This window comes from Macrobrachium rosenbergii, chromosome 8 (genome assembly GCF_040412425.1).
Source record: "Macrobrachium rosenbergii isolate ZJJX-2024 chromosome 8, ASM4041242v1, whole genome shotgun sequence".
Taxonomy (NCBI): domain Eukaryota; kingdom Metazoa; phylum Arthropoda; class Malacostraca; order Decapoda; family Palaemonidae; genus Macrobrachium; species Macrobrachium rosenbergii.
In genome coordinates, this window is record NC_089748.1 from 14,886,329 (window position 1) to 14,908,433 (window position 22,105).

The 22,105-nt window shown below is 42.4% G+C and overlaps 1 protein-coding gene across 3 annotated transcripts in view; it reads right to left on the reverse strand.

Annotated features, from left to right (window-relative positions):
* Positions 1 to 22,105, reverse strand: part of Ent3 (equilibrative nucleoside transporter 3) — a 147,287-nt gene that overhangs the window by 119,097 nt on the left and 6,085 nt on the right. For all 3 annotated transcript variants that reach the window (XM_067107325.1, XM_067107323.1, XM_067107324.1), the window contains exons 2-5: positions 20,644 to 20,735; positions 20,332 to 20,466; positions 9,712 to 9,866; positions 7,275 to 7,406 (exon numbers count right to left, since the gene is read on the reverse strand). In XM_067107325.1, the coding sequence (XP_066963426.1) occupies positions 7,275 to 7,406; positions 9,712 to 9,866; positions 20,332 to 20,466; positions 20,644 to 20,666 (445 nt within the window). In that variant the 5' untranslated portion in view covers positions 20,667 to 20,735. The remainder of the gene's footprint in view (positions 1 to 7,274; positions 7,407 to 9,711; positions 9,867 to 20,331; positions 20,467 to 20,643; positions 20,736 to 22,105) is intronic.

The window sequence follows — 22,105 nt, forward strand, 5'->3', positions numbered from 1 at the left end:
AGATATTACCACCTACTTAACTGAGGAGTTGTGGCATCTCACACCCAAAACAATACCACCAATTTTGCCTGAAAATAGGTGGTTCTTGATCAGCTCTGGGTAGCCTTTTCCAATAAGGAGCAATGGTTCTGCAACACAAGTCCAATATTACTTACTCTAATGAACCTTGTTTGCCCCTCCCTAAGAGAAATAAAGCAAATACAACTAACCATAATACTGAAATAAAAAAAAATCATATGCAAGTCCTAACTCAGCTCTAAGCAGCTTCAATACTGGAAAAAGATGTAGTGGCATCCGAAAGCTAGCATAAAAAGCTCACTCTGCAAACACAGTTGCGATCACAAAATGGTGCTCAAGCTACGAGCAGAGTTAATAACACTAAATAGTTTCCATCTCTCTTCAGCTGATAATCCACTTCCCAAAGACTCCACTTCATGATAATGTAGCCTACCATAATCAGTGTAACTTCTTACTCGTTTTAACAGGAGATGAAGTATAAGTAAACTAAATGGGGTTGGTCATCTTTGGCAAAAGAAAGTCAAAATGGAACAAAGCAAGCTATGCACTGCTTAAATACTAAAAGAGAATCAACCAAATCATGGTCGAAACACACAAGTGTAAACGGAGAAACACGTCAGAAAAGATGTCACGGCATGCCGAAGTAAATACTGGACGGAGGGTGGGGAAGCAAGAGGGTTCTTGCATGATGTCATCACGTAACTGTGAAGGCATCTGAGAGGCGAATACTGAAAAGCGAAAGTTGACTACTGTAACACCAGGCTAACTCACTCTAAATAAGTAAGTGGCGGAAAAGGACGAGCTGCTATACGAAAAGGAATAATTGTCACAAGGTGATGAATACCAGACGTTAGAGAGAAATGATACTTTTATACTAAAATTAAGTTTCATATATACTTACCAAGTAATTACTTAGCTATAGCTTTCACTCGGGCGGCAACCCTAAATTCAAAAATCGCGGTAGTGCTTGAATTTCATAGTGTAGGTAACAGGCTCCACCCACTGCATGGGTGCGTGGATAACGACTTTCGCAAGTGGCGACATTCTGCTTGTCCCCTTATGTCCATGACAGGGGAGGAGGGAGGGCTCTGATTCTGTCATTACTTGCTAAGTATACATGAAACTTTAATTTTATTACTGTATAAAAATATCATTTTCATATAAGTAACTTACCAAGTAATTAGCTGAATCCCACACTGATAGGGGGGTGGGATGAATGGACATATTCTACCCCAAAACATTATGGTGTGATAATGACTTTGAAATAGAAAGGATGGATAGCACTGATACAATGCCTGTCGTTTCCTTACCTGGTAAGAGAGCTACTGCAGGTGAAAACTCCCTCTGGTTGATGCTCATCTCAACCTGTAGTGGAGTGGTGGTTGAGCTGAGGGCCACCTCTACGTCAGTGGGAGTCTTGCAGTGCAGGATAGGCCTGATCGCTGACAAGACGGACTTAAAAAAGTGCCCTTGGCCTGGGCGCAGTACCAATAAATCAAACAACCAGACAACGCTGTCACCTACACTGACATAAAACCACTACCCATCCATTAAGACTGGTGGGCACTCCAAGCACAAAGTAACCCCCAGGCTACCAAAAACTCAGCACCCTATGTCAAGGCGAAGAAACAGAGGAGAGAAAGAATCTCTCCTATGTTTCTTTCCCCAGTACCATGCCAGCCACTGACAATGGCCCTTGGGTACTGCAATTTTCTCTTCTTTTAGGTAGTGAGACGCAAAGATTGATTTGCACCTCCAAAAGCTCGACTGACGAATGGACGAAAGGGATAAATTATGCTTGAAGGCAAGAGAGGTAGTGACTGCTTGGACTTCAAGAGCTTTTACTTTGAACGCAGGCAAAGTGTTTCGTTTTTTTAATCTGAGAATGTGCCTCCAAGATCAGGTCCCTTAGGAAGAACGACAGTGCATTCTTCGAAAGAGGGTGAGAAGGATTCTTGACAGAACACCAGAGGTTCCTAGAAGGTCCTCTGATCTTCTTGATCCTTCACAGTTGATATCTCAGGGCTCTGATTGGGCAAAGAACCTTTCCTCTCCCTCCGGGCCCAAGATTTCCATTAAACTCCTAATATGGTAGGAACGAGGCTAGGGCTTCAAAGGATTCTTGTTCTTGACTAGGAAACCTAGGGTGAAAGAGAACACTGCATCTCCTTGGGAGAAGCCTATCCTCTTCTCAATAGCTTCCAGTTCACTGACATGCTTGGCAGTCGCCAAAGCAATGAGGAAGAGTGTCTTCCGAGTGAGGTTCTTGAGGGAAGTGGAACCAAGAGGTTCAAAAGGAGGGCCTGTGAGCCACTTTAGCACAGCCTTCTTCTGCTTAGAAGTGTCGAATGACTTCATGAGGTCATTAAGATCCTGGTTTGATGACAGGTCCATACCTCTGTGCTTAAAAACCGAGGTAAGCATCGCTTGGTATCCTTTAACGGTGGAAGAGGACAGACCTCTAGAGGTCCTCAGATAAAGGAGGAAGTCCACTATTTGGGTCAAAGATGTCTCAGAAGATGAGATGTTTAGTCTGAGGCACCACCGATGAAAAACTGTCCACTTGACTGGTAGGTGTCACAAGAAGATTGTTGTCTGCACTTTTCAATAGCTTCTGCAGCTGCTCTTGAAAAACCTTTCCCTCTGACGAGTTTCCTGAAAGTCTGAAGCCTATCAGAGCAAGAGACGACAACCTTTGGTGGTATCTCTTGAAGCGAGGTTGAGTAGCGACTGTCTTTAGGGAAACAGCCTCGGGAAGCCTACCAAGAGACGTAGAAGGTTGGGGAACCATTCCTCAGAACGGAGCTACAAGGGTTATCGAACTGATGTGGTGCGATAAGAACTTGTTCAGCACTTCCTTCACCACAATGAAAGGCAGGAAAGCATACAGTCCTGGAGCACAGTATCTGTCATCCATGCTAGGGAATCAGATGGCTAAGTTTATCCGCCAGAATATTTAGTTTCCCTTGAATAAATTGAGTGACTAGCATCACTTGATTTTGGTGTGCCCACAATGAGTGGCCCCCGTTTTCAGATATATGACAGTGTGGTGGTGATGTCTGCATGGACTACCACTGTCTCATTGTAAGTCATGGTCAAGAAGTACTGAAGACCTAGATGAATGGCCTTTAACTCCCTGACATTCATGAAGTTTCCATTCTTCTGGGGATCATGTCCCGGAAACTTCCTGATTTCCCATAAGGGCTCCCCAGCCTAGATCCGAGGCATCTGAGTAGAAGTCTACGTTGGAGCTCAGAGGACGAAGAGACTCTCCCTGCGAAAGTCTTCCTTCGGACAGCCACCACTGGAGGTCCAATTTTATTTCCTGAGTGATGGGGAACACGACAGAGTCCCGTTGGGCTTCCCTGTCCCAGTTGGCTTTTGGGTAGAATTAGAGGACTCTCGTGTGCAATCTGCCTAACTTGATGAAGGTCTCGATGGACAAAAGAGTCCCTAGTAGGCTCATCCATTGACGTGCCGAACATGAGGTTGAGAAAACTGCGGATTGTCTGGAGGCAGTTGGCGATTCTCTTGGGGGACGGAAAACCTGAAAAGTCCAAGAGTTGAGAATCATCCCCAAAGAGAGAAACTCCTGTGTCGGCGATAACTGGGACTTTTGAAGGTTTAAAAGAATTCCTAGTTCCTGAGTAAGGCAAAGAATGGTCTGTAGGTCCTTCGTGCACTTCTCCTTCGAAGGGGATTGAAGAAGAAGGTCATCCAGGTAAAGGCTGATGTTGATGCCAATCAGGTGAAGCCATTTGGCGAGAGGGGAGAGGACTTGAGTAAATACTTGAGGTGCCATGGAGAGGCCAAAGCAGAGGGACCAAAACTGTAAGACTCTGCCCTAGAAGACGAACCTGAGATACTTACTGGACTCTGGATGGACGGGGATATGTAAGTACGTCTTGCATGTCCAGCGTTATCATCCAATTGCATGGGTGAATGGATTCCATGAGTGAACGGTTCATTTCCATCTTGAACTTCGTCTTCCTTACGAAGTGATTGAGGGCGCTAATGTCTAGGACTGGTCTCCAACCCCCAATGTTTTGGGGACTACTAGCAGACGACTGTAGACGCCCTCTGTGCAGATGTCCTCGACTTCTTCTATGGCTCTCTTCAGAAGGAGGGAAGCTATTTCCTTCAAAAGGGCCGAATGCTTCTCTAAGCCTGCTGAGTAGATCGCCAAGACGATAGGAGAGGTGACCAAAGGAGGGTTCTCCATGAAAGGGATGCAGTAGCCCTCCTTCAGAATCTTGATGATCCACTGGTCTGCCCCTGTGATCCCACTTCTCCCAAAAATGGAGAAGTCTGGCTCCTACTGGGGCACGAAGGACTTCTTGTTCACTTCTTGGGCAATGTTTTAGAAGAGCTCCCCTTGATGGTTCTAGTTGGGAACTGAATGTTGGAGTGGGGTCTAGATTGTGCAAAACTTAGGCTTGTTTCTGCAAAAGGGATGCTCTTGCAGCAGAGACACCATCTGAGATACGAACGACAACGACGCAGAACTCTTGGGGCGCTTTGAAGACTGAGCTAAGAGGCCTTAAGTGGACTTTTTCTGGAGGTCCGAAGCGATTTCTTCCACGATCTACTGAGGGAAAAGGTGAAGCAGGTCCAGGAGCGAAAATAACAACGCCAACCTCTGAGACTGAGTGACTCCTCTGGTGGTGGAGTACCAAAGCTCTCTCTTCTTCAGAACCCCTAAAGAGAAAAGGGTAGCAAGTTCCGAAGAGCCATCCCTGATGGCTTTGTCCGTGCATGGCAGCACGCCAAACAAGTCCGCCACAAAGTGCTTGTCCAAGTCCTTGAAGTCTTCCATCTTCTTTGCTCCTACTGTCCAATCTAGAAATCTGAACACCTTGAAAACCTTGAAGAGGTTCTTAACTAGGTGTCCTGCTCAGATGAAGAGAACATAACCTTTGCTGAAGCGAAAGTTGAACGACAAGAAGAGTCAATGAGGCCAGAGAAGTCCCCTTGGGAGGAGGCAGCGACTCCCAACAAGGGAGCTTCCTGGTGGCGTACAACAGATATCTCCTCTTAACCAGATGAGAGGGAGGATGGGTGAAAGTAGCCTTGCCTTACTCTCTCTTAGCAGAGAGCCAGTCTTCGATTTCCTTAAACGCCTTCTTGGATGACTAGGAAAGAACCATCTGGGGGAGCCTGGGGCTATCTTCTGGGAAGCTCCTCATCAGAAAGGAGAAGCAGGCAAGGCTGGGGCAGCTGGAGCAAAAAAGACAGAAAACTCACCAACAGGTAGCAAAGAAGAGCTGCATATGCTGAAGGAGGAGCAGAGTCTTGGTTGCTCTCCTCTTCATCCTCTGATGAGATTGGAGACAGGGCTAAATCCTGAGCAGGCTTAGGGGTGGGAGCTTTCTTAAGGAAGCTCATGGTTTCTGAAAGCTGTTGCCTGATAGGTGCCAAAGTAGGCTCATCTTGATCCGAGGTGGACGGTACGAAGACAAAGCTAACTTTAACAGTGGGTAAGATTCATTCCACATAAATCTATTTCTTACTGGCTAAAAGTAACAACTTAGGCTTATTCTTGAGCATAAGAGGATCTTGCCTCACTCACGATTAGAGTCTAAGTGTGTGCCGTTCTATCTTCCCTGGCTTTTAAGTGCAATTTGAAACTCTACGCCATCCTTTGGATAGGCACCTTTGCCAGGTTTTATCTTTATGATGTCACTAATATGACACTTGATTTGCATTCACTGGTAACCATCATTGTGGAAGGCCAAACACTTCAAAGGGGAAAGGCATTTAACCAGTCATCTCCCTCATCCTCAAGTTTCCCTTCTAAGTACTTGGGCACAATAAATACATGCATTTCCTGGAGTAACTACCTTTTTGCCTTTTGTGCATGGCGAGTTTCCTCCTTTGGGTTCTTGTTCAACTTCATATCCATTACTTATGGAGGAGCCCATCATCAAAAGTCTTTCATTACTCAATAAAGCACTCCTTTTGGACTTGCCCTTGCCAACTCCCCATTTATTTTTCCGGCACATGATTTCTAGCAGTTATATCTTCCTTTCTTGGCTTCTGCTTTGTCCTCCTCCTACACAATGATTCAAGTCATTATGATTAATGGGTTTGTAACAACCTGTTTTTACAACATTAATTTATACACAAAATGATTAATCATACATTCTAGTTCCCACCTCCCTTCTCATCTCTCTCCAGGCAGAAATCATCACATGAGAATTAATAATAATACCATATGCAAAAGGATCCAGGAGTTGGCTAGGTATGTACACTGGAACAGTTTTGTTTAGGAAACTTCTCATCAAGCACCTGTAAGCACTCTGTACACAGGGACTACTTTATTATCTATATAAAATCTAAGTTATGATAAAAACCTAATGTTTACAAAACAAGGCACTAACACTGAACTACTGAATTACTAAAGTTGATGAAGAGAAATACTTTAACTTGTGATTGTACAACACCAGGAAGTACCAGTCCTTACAAAACCCTTCATAAAAACATTGATAACACAAACATACAATCACTGAGATGATTAAATGTTGGGAGATGCAGTAAAAATGTTTCCACAACCACCAAAAGTCTGGGGAACACCTACAGGTTGCGACAAGATTGGCATACACAACCGACAAGCCAGTTTTTTGTTCCAAACTTTTCTTGGGACCTTAACAGACCTACTGTTTCTTTTTTATTTAAAATAAAATGTCTGGAATATGTTCAGACATACAACTGACTGTGTAAATCTTATGGATTTGATGTGAGACAAATTTTAATTTGTAAAGCACCACATAAAGTCACGATAAATCACCTTTCCAATGTCATATGGCTTACTGTACTGTATTTATGCCACCTACTGCACAATACAGCATATGGAAAGGCTGCTCAAGTTTTCCATCAATCTCTTTGATACTAACTCTGGCAGTTTTATCTAGTACCTAGCTTCACCAATTTTCAGGGAGAGTGAACTTTTATTTTCTAATTTTCTGTGTCATTTGAAGTCAACAACCAAATCTCAGGAGGTTAGTACTATATCAAAGACTTCAAACCCAGCCTGTGAGCCTTCTTTCCACAGCATTCCAATTTCCTTTTACTGGAAAGGACTTCCTATTACCAATACACTCTACATGAAACTAAATTATATGGGCAGCATTCATGTCAAAAGATTCACAATTTTCTTAACTTCCAGAAATAAAATGAAAGCAAGATTAAACAAAAGATATTGTTGCAAATAAACAAATGAACTAGGAAGAGTACTGCATTATAAACTACTAAATTACCTGTACATCCAAAAGCAACAACTGAGACGGAGACCAGAATGATCTTATATGATATTTCAGCTCTGAATATATTAGGCCACCATATTTCAAAGAAGCTTACAAAGATTAACATTAGAAGAGACACCACATAACCTGAAAAGAGTGAAAATCACATTACAACTTATAGCATAAATTCTATAAATAAAATCTGCACGAGTTGAAACTTGTACATTACACCAGCACTTTACACATTCCTGATAGCAAACATGTTAAAAATATGGAAGATATTTTGAGAAAACAATAATACTGTACTTGTTCAATAATCTTATCAAAGTTCAATATGAAATCTCACAAAAAGGCTTAACATACCAGTATATAGTCTTGATAAGAACTATTTCTTTGTAAAATAAATGACAGTTTACATAAAGATAATTTTAAATTAAAACAAACTCAAATTATTTATGTATTTAAAAACAAACTGAAATTAAAGAGTTATGTAATATCCAACTGTCACAATGCACAGGTAGCCAAATAATCCAACCAGTCATTCAAAAAGTTGGTAACAATAATTTACTAACAACAAATATGCTATCTGTGAGAGTCCCTATTTCTGATAGAGCTACCAAAAACTAAAACATGGGGTTCATACAAAAATCATATACAGTAATCCTGTTCTATAAGGCTAGATGTAAACAAAATTACACTGTTGTACTAAAATTTAAAAAGACAACCCTGACACCCATTCACTGAGTGAAATTCTGTCTTGAGTCCTTGAAACATACACTGTAAAGTTCGTCAGTACACGCTTTAGTGTTAACAGAAAATTATTCTATATACAGTATTTTAAATTCTGATATTAAAGTATAAGGCAACCGTTCTATCTTTAGAAAATTAAAGAAGTCAAATATATGGATCTAATTCATAATGAATGGTTGAGAATCTGCAGAGGAACTATATAACCTCACCAAATAAATCCTAACAAGTCAACAGCAATGTAGCAACTCTAATCTCTCCAACTCAACCTAGTCATTATGCAAACACCATAAAGATACACACAGGTGACTTACTGACTAAAAGCAATTAGATAAAATAAAAATCTTTACAGAGAATGCATCATCATCTTTCCAATTACTCAATAAGGCTTACTGAACATATAATTCTAATTACTCCACGGAAGGAGGATTATGCATACGTTGAGTCTGTTCTCTTATCTCATTTTTTTCAAAAATAATGATTTTGATGTGAAACTTACCCTCTATCATTTACTTTATCTGTGACTACTTGGCATTCCAAGTGGTCGCAGTTAAAGCAAATGATGGAGGGTAGTGCTTAAAAAATTTATTTTATCATAAAAATCACTTTTTTAATAATGAAGGGTTTACAGTAGTTCCAAATATTCATCAGTAGGCATGATTGTTAATCAGTCATGGATTATGTAACCTGAGCTTTGCTGCTCTGTCAGCATCTTCATTTCCTCTAAGATGCATGCCAGAAGGAATCAACCTATCTCAACATACATACAGTACCATTAATATTATTGTAAAGATGGTTAATGAGAACACAGATTCATACTCATAGGACTCATTTGACTCACACGTACACAATTTGTTCTTAAATGAGAGGTAAGAATTACAGCTAAGTAAAGTTGAAGGAGTTGACAGCTAACTGGGAAGAGATCAAAGGGAGCTGATGAAAATTCAAAGACATACGTTTGGATAGCTGGGGCTGATGGAACTCTACAAAGAACCTTTAGTGCTTTTAGTTCCATGTATGATGTATCTTATGAAATGAATACTTGGTCTACAATATTAAAAGTCTGTTGGACACAACTCTCAGGAACTGCATGTGTGCTTTTAGCCTCCAAAAATTATACATATTTGAAAAGATAACTAATTCTTAAAAAGTTATTTGTATATATTAGTTACATCTCTTACTTTCGAACCAAAAACATAGTTTACTGTCCTCACGAGTTAGGATAGTGATTTTTACAATAGAATCAACTTTTTTGGTACTTAACCCCTATCATTTGCTTTATCTGCAACTGCCTGGTGTGCCAAGTAGTTGCAAATAAAGCAAATGGTAAGTTTCACCTCAATAATGAAAAATTCATGGGATGATGAACTTTACTGGCTAAAAACAGATTAAGAGGTAAAAAGTCATGACAATAACAAACTACCCAATGATGCTAGCAAGAATAGTAAGGCATGCCAAGAGAGGAGATAACAGCTTTCCTCTGTTAGTGTGTCTGACAAGCAAAATGTAACATTGATTAGCCAAGTACAGAATTGCACTCCACATCAAATTCACTAATGAGTTGATCACTTATGTATAAATGACCAGACATCCTCTTTATAGGTCAGCTGAACCATACAAAGAGCAAAATTTAAAGAAATATAAGCACACTCTAACTCATAAAATGTCAACATGCAAGCTTAACAAAGAACCAGACAGCACTTACCAAATATAATTCTTACATTGAGAGGAACCAACTCTACTAAAAGGTTGCTGAGTAGAACAGCCCCAAATGCTATGAAGGTATACACAATTGAAATGTCAAAGACAATTGTGGAATTGGGGTAACGTTTCTCGAAGTAATCCACTGCTATGGTAAAGCTGGAAAAGATAGAGCAACGTTAAGGATACAAAACTTGCAGTCCTTAAGAACTTACATAATTTTGCAAGCTTTGCTAGGCAGTTACAACCAATTAGAATAAGGAATATATGATCTTAATTTCAACAGCAAATGAGCAGCAAGGTTGGAAGTTGGATAATGGAGTCACAGGTAAGGTTGGAGGACTGGTGATCGGGGAGAATGCAGATAAAGGAGATGGAAGGGCATGCAAAACAGGAGAACCCTGACTAACTGAATTCTTAGCTTCGGTCTTAGCCGCCGCTCTCCTACGTCTGTTTTCCTCAAGTTTGTCTAAGTAACTAGTTAAAGTCTTCCATTTCCCCTGATCCCATTCTTTGTATTCATCACAGGTCAAGACTGCAGAGCAAGTTTGTCCTCTACATTGACAACAAATGGTATGAGCATCACAATTGATAGAAGTTAGTTGGGTATTACAGCCTTTGCTGCAAAACTTAATACTAGCAGAATTTGAGTCAGACATATTCTGAAAAAACAAAGTCCAAGCTAAATAAGCTAATGCAATTAGCGAAGTCGCTACCAAGACATGGAATACTTCACCAAATAACAATGAAAATTATCCGGCAAATTGTACTAAGTCAAAAGAAAGCTAACGTTAACAACCATGTTACGCTGTCAACCGGCAGAAACGAATTGGGCTAGTTAGTAGTGTTGTACCTATCCTTCCCTGAAAGTGGGTGGGGCAAGTTACCTACACCAAAACATTGGAACGCTACCACGAATTTTCAAATTTAAACTGCCGATAAATGAAACGTAATAGCTATGTAGTTACTTGGTAAGTTACTTATATAAAACTTCATTTTATTATAAAAATGTAATTTTACATAAGTAACTTACCAAGTAATTACATAAATGAATCCCACATCGACAGGTGGTGGCAAACATGGACATATTCTAATTTCTAACATTAAGTCATGTAATGAATTAGAAATAGAAAGTTCCTAGGACTGAAAACAATGCTTGTCGTTCCTTGTTAGTTAAGAGAGCCTGCAGTATAAACTGCCTGTGGTTGATGCTCAACTTAACCTGTAGTGGCACGGCAGTAAGGCCGAGGGTTGCCTCTACTAAAGAGGGGGCTTTGTAGTGGTGGAGTACTCCGATCACTACCAAAGCATCAGTGGAAGTTATCAGTCAAAGAATTATCCGATGGCTAGCAGAACTTTAAAGTTGCCCTTGCCCTGGGTGCAGTACCATAATAAAAACAATCAGATTATGTTGTCACCTACACTGAAGTAAGACCTAACCCCATACACTAAGAGTGCTGGGTGCTCTGGGTACATTGTATCCTGTTGGGCTCCCAAAATTTCGACACTTCACTACAAGGTGAATAGGCAGTAGGAGAAAATCCTACGCTTCCTTCTTGATACCATGCCAGTAGCTAAAAATAGCAAGGTACTGCCAAATTTTTAAAATACTGTTTAAACGCCCTCAAAATGAGAAACAAAGAACGATCATACCAGGTTGATTGCTGAGCTGACGTAAGGGGTGTATAGCGTTTGAAAGCTGATGAGGTAGAGGATGCTCTGACATCTTTAGCTTTCACTAGGAGGAGGAAAATGCTTCTCTTAAATCTGAGCGTGTCTCAGAAGATAAAGTCCATTAGGATAAAGGGCAAGATGTTCTAATCAGAGAGCGAGATGAGCTCTTGTCCTAACTCCCTGGGTTATGGATGGCCTGGGACTACAGTATCGGATTTTAGGCAATACTATACCATCCAGCTGGGCAGAGCTCTCTAAATTCCTCCTCAGAGCCAATGAGCGCTATGGCTCTCTGAGAATGAGCTGGCACCAGGTGCAGTTGCCGCCATGAGTTATAGTCAGAGGAAGAAAGTAGTTCTTGCCATTACACCATAGGTTCTGGATGACCTTTGAACCTGAACATTCAGACTGGATAGAAAACTTTAGTCTTCCTCAGGGCTAGTGAGCACTACTGGGTGCTCAGAACGAAAGCTGACGTCACAACCAGAGCTGGTGCAAGGCTATTGTTAGCGGCAAGAGAGCAGGGTGCCAGAAGAGCTATGAGCTTGCGTGTTGTCTGGTGCTCCTGGAAGACATGGATGTCCGTAAAATTCCTACGGGAAAAAGAAAAAACAGATCCATGTCTTGGATGGGTTCCTGTCCTTGACTAAAATCCAAGGACAAACAAGCAAACCACTTCTTTCTTGCTTGGGTGTGTCAGGAACTTCAAAGGAGATTAAGATATCAACGCCAACGAACTAGGTCTCCATGCTTATACATGAGTTATGCATAGTTTGATAGCCCTCCACGGGGTAATTGTAAAAGGAACATGTACATCTTGCAGAGGTGACGTAAGGCCCGAGATGCTAGCTTCGGAAAGTCGATCCCCAGGTCTAGAAGATGGCGAGAGAAGATTGACTTCCATGTCTTGAAATGGTCTTCAGCGATAATCCCCCGCACAGTCTGGAGTCTGTCGTGGAAACATCTGACTACCTTGGATAATCTCTTGAAGCAAGGTTGTCCGAGAACACCCAGTGGGGGAAGATCCTGTAGAGTCCGCCCTCAACCGAGCACATTCAGGGACCATGATACGAGCTAGAACAAGGCTAAGAGGACAATGTAACTTGGAGTTAGCATGAAGATTGTGTTGCTCTTTCTTGACTGTGATGAAGGGTGTGAAGAGAGGTAGTCCGGCGGATCTGTCTATAGCATGAGGTCTGTTGCACATGCTATAGGAATGGTATGGACCACAAAAAGAGAAAAATGAAGGATCAAACAGGAGCAAACAGGTCTGTCCCATAGATTCCGCAGATCCCAGCAGCCTGAGAATCAAAGGTCTCCTTCTGACATCTCGGTACGTCTGATAGGGCTTAGTTCTATGAACCTACCAAGAGACTAGAAGACCTGATTGATCTGTCATGGGTCCCTTCCTATAGAAGTGGGGAGACGTGGGGTGGAGCCTTGCTTACATAAAACATTAGAACTGTGGTCTAGTCTGAATGGTTACCACAGTCTAGGAGTGCAATATGGTCACAAAGCATTGAAGTTATCTGAAGAAACTTCCAGCTCTATGAGAAGGAACTGAAGGATCTGTCTTTCCTGGTACCACACCCGGAAAAAAAGAAACCCAGTTCCTTAAGAAGCCTCCCCAACCCAAAACTGAAGCATTGAAAAGAAATCCAGGACTAGGTTTACGGATGAAGGAACTTCCTTTCCAAAAGACTAAGTTCAGAATACTATAAGAACAAGGGCTCCAGAGAAAACCTGTGCTGTCAGGAGGCCGACATCTGGCAAGGACAAGGAAGGGTGCTTACTGCATCTCCAATGTCCATTCAATAGCCATGAAGATTAAAGGAAGAGGCTACCTGGTTTGTCCTCTATCCGCTGTGGGCATGCTTTGCATTGGTGATCATGCACTCACAGCCAAAAGGCAAACTAGTAAAAGGACATGCAGAACCACAGACAACTGTACAAAGAAGCTGCTAAATCTGCAGACTTTTATGACAGCCAGGAGGAAATGTCGAAATCCTGCAGATTCAACAAAAACTGAACTTGATAACACTTAGCATGGACTCGACAATTCTCTCGTGCAATAGCAAAGATGTGCAGAACTGTACGCCAAGGAAAATTCCATACCCGTAAGAACCTGGGCCCTGTGAGCTTCCGCCAGGATAGCGGAGATGGCTGCCGAATACTAGAGATATGTTGATGAGCGCTCTAGTGGTGTTGGGCACTCAACGAATGTGCCAGGCACTAGGGAGCAGTGCCAGGAGCTCGGGAAAGGGTCCAGGAAAATGGGAATTGGCACCTTACAGGATAGGTCATTCAACCAAGAACAAAACTGCAAGAAGGCCGTGAGAAGAAGATAATTTTAACTGTTGACAGGAAGCATATAACAGCAACTGTCAACATGTAGATCTTCAACAGAGTGAAGAGCCAAGAAGCTCACGGCGTTCAGTCTTTGCCCAAAACCTGGAACTGAAGTAAAATCTGAGGATGCATTTAGGTCTGTCCAATCTGGCCATTATTTCGTGGGCACCAGAGCTAGAGTAGGCTCACTACTAATGTCCCGGGCACGAAGGGGGGAATGAGGGTAAAACTCTCGGGCTGTCTGAAAACAGAGATTCTTGGCAGACGGAAAAACTCAAAAATCCGAGAGATTCTTTAAGGTGACAGGAGGACTCTGGCCAGTTTCCTGATGTCAGTCCAGAAAAATAGGACTTCCAACAATCTTGACAGGGAAGTCTAGATCCGACCAGGCACTAGAGTGAGGGAGGACAAGAGACACTGTCTTGCTCCTTTTAAATGAAAGCCAATTTTCCAACCTTGACAGATGCTTGGATGACGAGGAAGTAGCCCAAAGAGGGAGCTTCCTTCAGCAACTCTGACCCAGTCCTTCAGCAACTCTGACCCAGAAGTCTTGTCCGGAGGTAGACTTGGTCTCTGCCCAATGGGAACTGGTGCACAAGACAGGAAACAGCGTGTTCTTAAAATTCAGGTGTTGAACCAAAGAGGAACTAGTGCTGGACACAGTAGGTTGGCACTTGGATCCCTTGGATCCCACTACACTTGGATCCCTTGGATCCCACTGGACACTTGGATCCCTCGGATCCCACTGGATACTTGGATCCCTCGGATCCCAATGGACACTTGGATCCATCAGATCCCACTTGACTTGGATCCGTCAGATCCCACTTGACTTGGATCCGTCAGATCCCACTTGACTTGGATCCATCAGATCCCACTTGACTTGGATCCATCAGATCCCACTTGACACTTGGATCCATCAGATCCACTGAGCTCTCGATCCCACTGTACAATTGGATCCATCAGATCCTGCTGGACGCTTGGATCCATCAGATCCCACTGGCCACTTGGATCCAACAGACCACATTGGATGCTTGGAGCCTTCAGATCCCTCTGTATGCTTTGATCTCAGTGGACACGAGGCTCTCGGACTCCGTCTGCTCTGACACTGCTAGGCACTCAGGTTGAAAGAGTGTTTGGTGCCAATTACTGGCGCTCCACAACTGGAAGATATGCCTCTCCAAAAGCCAAGATACTCCCAAAAATGTCATCAACACCCTGTCTACACTGGGATCCATGTCTGTCTACACTAGGATCCTGGAACAACACCGTTGATGCTTCTTACATATATTGGACTCTGTAACTGTTCACACTGGGATCCGTATCACTAGAGGACAAAGAAAGCACATCACTATGGATGCCTTTCCAATAGCTATCCATTGAGACCTGTGGACAGCAGGATCGACTGAGGAGCAACCACCCGGGGGCAAAAAACCCTTCGGATCCCCGTGGACCAACAGTATGACTCCTCCCAGGTTTAGGGGAGTCTGACAGGGACTGGGTTTAGGAGATCTGATAGGGCCGGATAGCCACATCCTCCACTATACATCCTGTGAGATGCCTTTCCAGTGGCTGTCTGTCAACACCTGGGACCAGCAACAGGCTCAACTGAGGGGGCGACTACCCGTCTGTAACCCCCCGACCTCCCTGAGACTTCTAGTATGCCTCCTCCCAGGTTTAGGGGAGTTTGACAGGGACTTTCCATCTAGGAGCATTGGGGGACAAGAAGACACCTCCTCCACTGCATGACACTTCACTACTTCAAGGCTAACTTCTGTTACACCAGACACATGACTGGCAATGGCATGGGAAGGAAGCGAGGGAGCCAGGCGCAGGAGCAATACGAAAAAATTAGAGGGCTAGTAATAGGAGAGAAAAATGGATGGGGAGTAGGCACCAGACTACAATTGGATCCCTGAGCCGCTCATGGCTGCTCGGATCCACCGGGCGCTTGGATCCGCTGGGTGCTCGGATCCCACTGATCGCTCGGATCTCATCGGACGGTTTTCCTGGCGCTGGGTGCTCCCAGGTGTAAATGGTGCCAGGCAACTGAGCATCAAATGAGCTAGTAGCTCATAAGCTAAGAAATCGGGAGCTGGTGAGCGTGCATGGACATTTGGAGCCACTCCTCGGCTGTCAAGAACGTTAATTCTTTCGAAAGCCCAGCGCAACCACAATTCTCTCCTACTACGTTCTGCCCTTACACTTTTTCAGTTCTCTGCAAAGGAAAGTGTAATAAGATGATTTTAATTAATTCTTGAAGTACAGTACAGTACACAGATACTGTCATACAGACAAATCTCAACTCATAACAAACATTATTTGAGACTTATGGAAATATAGTAAGTCATTATCGGCCCTGTAGCGAACGCAATGTTTACATGTTATTATGCTACTCGATATATATGGAAACAAATGCAAAGCGTACTTTATCACAGTACTCTGCAACACTTTACATTATTACTCATTGTAGCGAATACAAAGTCTACTTTATCACGTTACTCGGCAACACTTTACATTATTACACTACTTGTCGCACAGGTGAGTACAACCAAAGATATAAAGTCACTACTGTAGCACTGAAAAAATCAGTTCAGTAGCGAACGTAAATATTGGTTTGGCAACGAACCAATGTTTACAATATAGTACACCACTTAGCAAAGTGGTTAAAGAATTAACTGCAATTTTCACTGTAAAAGCAACAAATTGATATACAGGCAATCCCTGGTTAACGGCGGGCTCGGTTAACATTGATCCGGTTTCATGGCGCTTGTCTAGCGACGAAAATCGTCAATTTTCGGCACCGAAAATCGCTGATTTCTGCTTATCGGTGCCGATAATTGGGTATTGGCGCCAATACATACCTAACAGAGGTACTGATAACAGAAAATTGGTGCTTTTCGGCGCCGATAAGCCCCCAAAATCGCCAAAAAAGCTCTGAAAATCACCGATTTTCAGTTATCATTACACCCTCAGAAACAAAACCCCACCAATAACCGGGGACTGCCTGTACCAGACTCCATTTAGAAACAACAAAACAAGGAAAAAACTCATCCTGGAAGTTTTCGGTTGAAGCTTCTCGACTTTCGGCTTGAAAACCAAAGTCCGGTTAAATAACTGGCGAAAAAAGAAAAGCTGCTGCCGACACCTGATGTTAACACCAGACGTCGCAGAAACAGACTGAGGATTCTCTGCTAAGTCGTTCCTAACTATCTCGTTAGGGGGCGAGACTAGTCACCTACACAGAACATTGGTGTTGCTACTGCAAAATCTGAATTTATGCTACTGCAAATAAATGCAACTAATAGATATGCAATTACTTTGTAAGTTACTTATATAAAAACAATTTTCGCCAATGAAAACACCAAGCGTCGGGAAGAAGGAGCTTCCCTGGTGGTGTAGGAAAGAAACTCCTATGGATTAAGTGCGAGGGAGGAGAGATGAAGGAAGCCTTACCTTGCTCCCTCTTAGCAGAAAACCAAACTGCACTCTCTCTGAGTACCTTCCTAAAAGACAAGGAAAGCACCATTGTGAGGAGCCTAGGTTTGTCATCTAGATGGCTCCTCATCAGGAAGGTTGAGGTAAGCGAGACCAGGGGCTAGCTGGAGTCAAAAAAGGGATGGAAAGCTCACCCGCAAATACTGAAGGAGAGCTGCATAGGCTAGGAGATCCACGGTTGGAAACGGGTGCTTGGCGCTCCGAGCAGTAGTTTGATACTGAAGAGTTGGCGCCGGGAGCTGGTGCCGGGTGCTCAGAAACTGGCAGCGGACGCTTGAGGAGATCGGCGCTTGGCACTCCGAGCAGTATACTGATACTGAAGAGTTGGCACTGGGCGCTTGGAAGTGGGCGCCAGGCGCTTGTCAACTGGTGCCAAGTGCTTGGGAGCCGGCGCTGGATGCTCAGAAACTGGTGCCAGACACTTGAACCAAGACAACACATACCTGAGAGGGATCGTTGGGCACTTAGGAGCCAAATACTAGCACCCAACAGAAGTACGCTCACAAGAGAAATACTCTGGACTGTCCCATATGCTGCAGGAAGGTTGAAGACTGCACCCGGCTCCTTAAATTGCTAACTGGGCAGCGAAGAAGAGCAGCCAGCATTGTCTGCATCTCTTCAATGGATGAGACGAACCTAGAAAATGCTTGGTGCTTCAAAGTCCGGGCTGGAGTCTTGAGTGTCGGATGACAACTGGTGCACATCCAAGATGTCTTTCCAGCAGCTGTCTGTCGAAACCTGGGATATTCATGCAACAGGTTCAACTGAGGGGGCAACAACCCGTGGGCAAACCCCACCGGCCTCCCCTGGACTTCTGGCATGTCTTCTCCTAGGTTTAATGGGGGCAGGACAGAGACCTTCGTCTAGGAGAACCAGCGGGACGAGAAGCCACCTCCTCCACCTGCATACCACTTTCTCCTGTCAAGACGCCTTTCCAGTGGCTGTCTGCCAATACCTGGGAATGTGCAACAGGTTTGACTGAAGGGGCAACTAACCGTGGGCCAACCCCCTTGGCCTCCATTGGACTTTCGGTATGTCTTCTCCCAGGTTCAGGGGAGCAGGACAATGACCTTGGTCTACGAGAACCAAGGGAACTAGTCACCTCCTCAACTTGCACTACACCATCACTTGTCACTTTGCAGGAAGTGGTGCCATCTGAATACATTTTCCCATAAACGTCTTCAGTGACGCACCTAACTCCGCCACTGTATTCACTAGTAGGATAATTTTCCTGTGAAACCTAGACTCTAAACTGGCAATGGCATCGGGTTCAGAAGGGAGGGAGTAGGTGGATTAAAAGTAGGAGGGCTAGTAGCAGGAGAAAAATCAACAAGAGGGGAAGAAGGAATAATAAAGTTATGTTCTAACCTAGGGTAGGGTAGAATACTAGGCTAAGGGAAGCTTGTTTCCAGGCTCTAAGGGCCACTTTCCTTTTCCTATCCCTCTCTAACTTATCTCGCTGAGATTAAGTGCTTTCTACTCTTTGTAATCACTACATTTAGCACAAGTTTTCTCCCTACTACATTTCTGTCCACCACATTTACTGCAAACTGTATGAGACATGTGAAGATTTGATTAATCTGGTTTTGCAACTTTTGCTACAACAGCAAAACTAGGTGAACTTGAATCAAACATAATAATAACCAAAGAACTAGAAAAAATTATCCTGAAAGCTATTAAAGCTTGAAGGCTACTCAAATAAGCGATGATACTTCACCAAAATCCAGCCATACAACCGAAAATCAGTAAATAAAAGCTGCAACAAACCCCTGTTGTTACTTGAGAGCACAGCAGAAACAGAATGAGGTTTTCTGCTAAGTCGTTTCCAGTTCTCCCATTAGTGGGTGGGGCTCGTCACCTACACTAAACTATCGAAGTGCTACCACGGTCTATTAAATAAAGGTTGCCACGGGAGTTAGAAACTATAGCAGCTATATAATTACTTAGTAAGTTACTTATGTGAAATTATATTTTCTTATAGAGTCTGCCTGAAACTAAAAATCAACACAGAAAAAATGGAATTCAACAAATGAGTATTAGTACAAAAAATGACAAGTAAATGTCACCATTTCAACAAATATGCTAATCTTTTTTAAATTCAGACTGAAGAATCACCATATGACCAAGGTACATTTTGTCAGTTCTTGACTACAATGCCAAAAGTGATTCCTTTGTGGACAAAGAAATTTACCCTATTTGATCTCTAAACAATATATTTTCCTTTAACTCCTCTAATACTTAGTATAAAATGGCACTGAAACATCGTAATTTTTAGGCATGGGAACATGCACTGAATAAGTCTTAGATACAATTTCGTAAAGGTTGGTGTCAAAAGGACAAATTGCACCTGTCCTCACAAACTTGTATAAATGCCAACACTAAACTTTCCACTTGGCTTGTCAAATAAAAAGCTGGGCACCACGAAATGGCTTTTATTGTCAAAGTTTTGAAGCGAGGGTAGCACGTTGATCATATTTTGTTCAGTTCACTTTTTGTAATATGCTCTGAATTTTCCTTGCATTTAGGAGGGGTTTTCTCAGGCACAAGGAGAGAGAGAGAGAGAGAGAGAGAGAGAGAGAGAGAGAGAGAGAGAGAGAGAGAGAGAGAGAGAGAAATCTGTCAAATGTGATAGTCACCTTTTGGTATGTTATTTTCTACCCAACACTGAGTGCTCACCAAGGCTAATTATCAAGGCAGCAAATACAGTGGTTCAAGACACAAAACTGAATAAGTGCAGCTACAATTTAAGGTTAAATTTATCAAAATCACAGATGTGAGATTTTTTGGCAAAAATTCCAAGCCACGGGGAAAGTTTGGCCTCAGTTTAGAGAAGCATGTTAGATCTGGGCTCAGAAATCAGCTCCCAAACCCCTACAAAAATCTTGCTTTTCTTGATATAAGGGTTAGGTAATGTGTCATCTCCAACTGACCATCAACTTAAATGAAAATTTTCTATATTTTAATCATACAAAAACACAACCGAGGCACTTACAAACTGTTTGAATATACAGTATATGGCATCCCAGAGTAGACAGTATTTGAAACTATCGAGCCCATTGTTTATTCTAAGGTCATTAACATTTAGTATCCATTTACTAATCTATACCTGTTGTATGGGAGAAGAAAGCCAATCCCAGCCAGTACCAGTGCCATATAAATGAGATTCCAGTGGTCTTCTGGAGGGGATATGTGGCGCCCTGGACCATCATGCTCATCATCATCATCATCATCAGCCCCAAATCTGTATTAGTCAAAACAGTTTCATCGTTTGTCTCAAATTTACAGGTTATAAATGCTCACTGTATATCTCATCTACAAAAACTACGAAAACTAAGAATTCAAAGATAACTACTGTTATGGACATGATACTATAAACTAGAGTATACATGTATTCACAAAGATCTATAAACCAACTAACCTTCCATATGACTCCACGCTCATGGCTATTACTTCAGGTGCCTACTGGAGCAGGCGTGGTATTCAGGAATACTGAGTAGGTGCCAGATCCAGCTACAGATTAGAAAAAAATTAATTTCAAATCACAAAATTTGATTGTTTAAGATGATACTGCTTCCTTGCAACATCATAATGCAATAGGTTCAATTACGTAAAGGTGAAAATGTGGCCAATTTGACAATCAACTTCCTTCTTTACTAACAACATAACTGTGCACAGACACTTTTCACTAAAACATACTGCTCCATTAAATAGCAAAAATGTCAAGTACTGCAAAGCAGTGACAAGCTTACTAAACAGCGGCTGACAAAAAAGTGATAGTTCAGCTAGTGAGCGGCTGGGAGTCCCATTCCTTATCCCTAATGCACACCTTATTACCTTGTTAATAAATGTCAACTAGTTATCCAGCTTGTTTGCAGAATAATTCTCTATACAGATGAAGGTGTAAAATTAGTTGGAATAAACAGGACATACATAGCATGGGCACTGTGATGCATCAATCAATCTGTTTACAACTGTCAAAACCTTATGTGTGTCAATCCACTTAATATCTTTGATATAAAAGATATAGATTCATGAATATCTAGTGCATTTTTTCAATAGAGAGAGGCAGGCTCAATTGTATAGATTCATTCCCAGACAAGTTACCAATAATGTCTCAACTGATCAGTGGTGCTGAGAGGGGGGAAAAGAATAAGTTTGCTGGACTAACAAAGTACCACAGATTAGTGGTTCTTTTGGAATTACTTCAGAATCTGAGGGAAGATTTCAAGATGAGTTCCTCATTTTTAAGAAGTGCATACTGTATTCCCAGTCTGAAGATATGTGCATCCAATTATCTTAGGGAACATCCAATAGAGAAACCTCCAGATGAAACTGCAAAAAGCATTTCCCATACTGACATGACTGGTTAAGCATGTCCTCATAATATTATAGACTAAAAATTATGAGGCTAACCAAATGAATATCATAAGGGCTAATCTATCAATCAGATTTGCTTTCATATACTGTAACTATCTTTATTATAATATTTTTATTATATACAGTAGACAGCAATCTATTCTCATTCCCCTAGAACAGATGGTTTAGGGTTTTAAGAGTGACAAGTTTCAATTCTGAAGTATCCAGTCATGCAAGAACAAGACAGCTTCAGTCCAGATGCAAGAATAATGGTCAAATAAAGGAATTCCCCATCCTAATAAATTTATCAGATTTGAGAGAGCAGGGATTTCCCCAGCTTCCACTAGAGCTGGTTGCAACAGTACAATTGACATCGTCATCATCATCTTTGTCTTCAGCTTTACCCATTTCTACATGGAGTCGTCGTTTCCTATCAGCCTTCTCCACCTTCCCTGTCCAATGCATCGGTGTAGTCTGCAGTACAACTGACATGTTCATCCATAATTCCCAAAATGGAGAAAAAA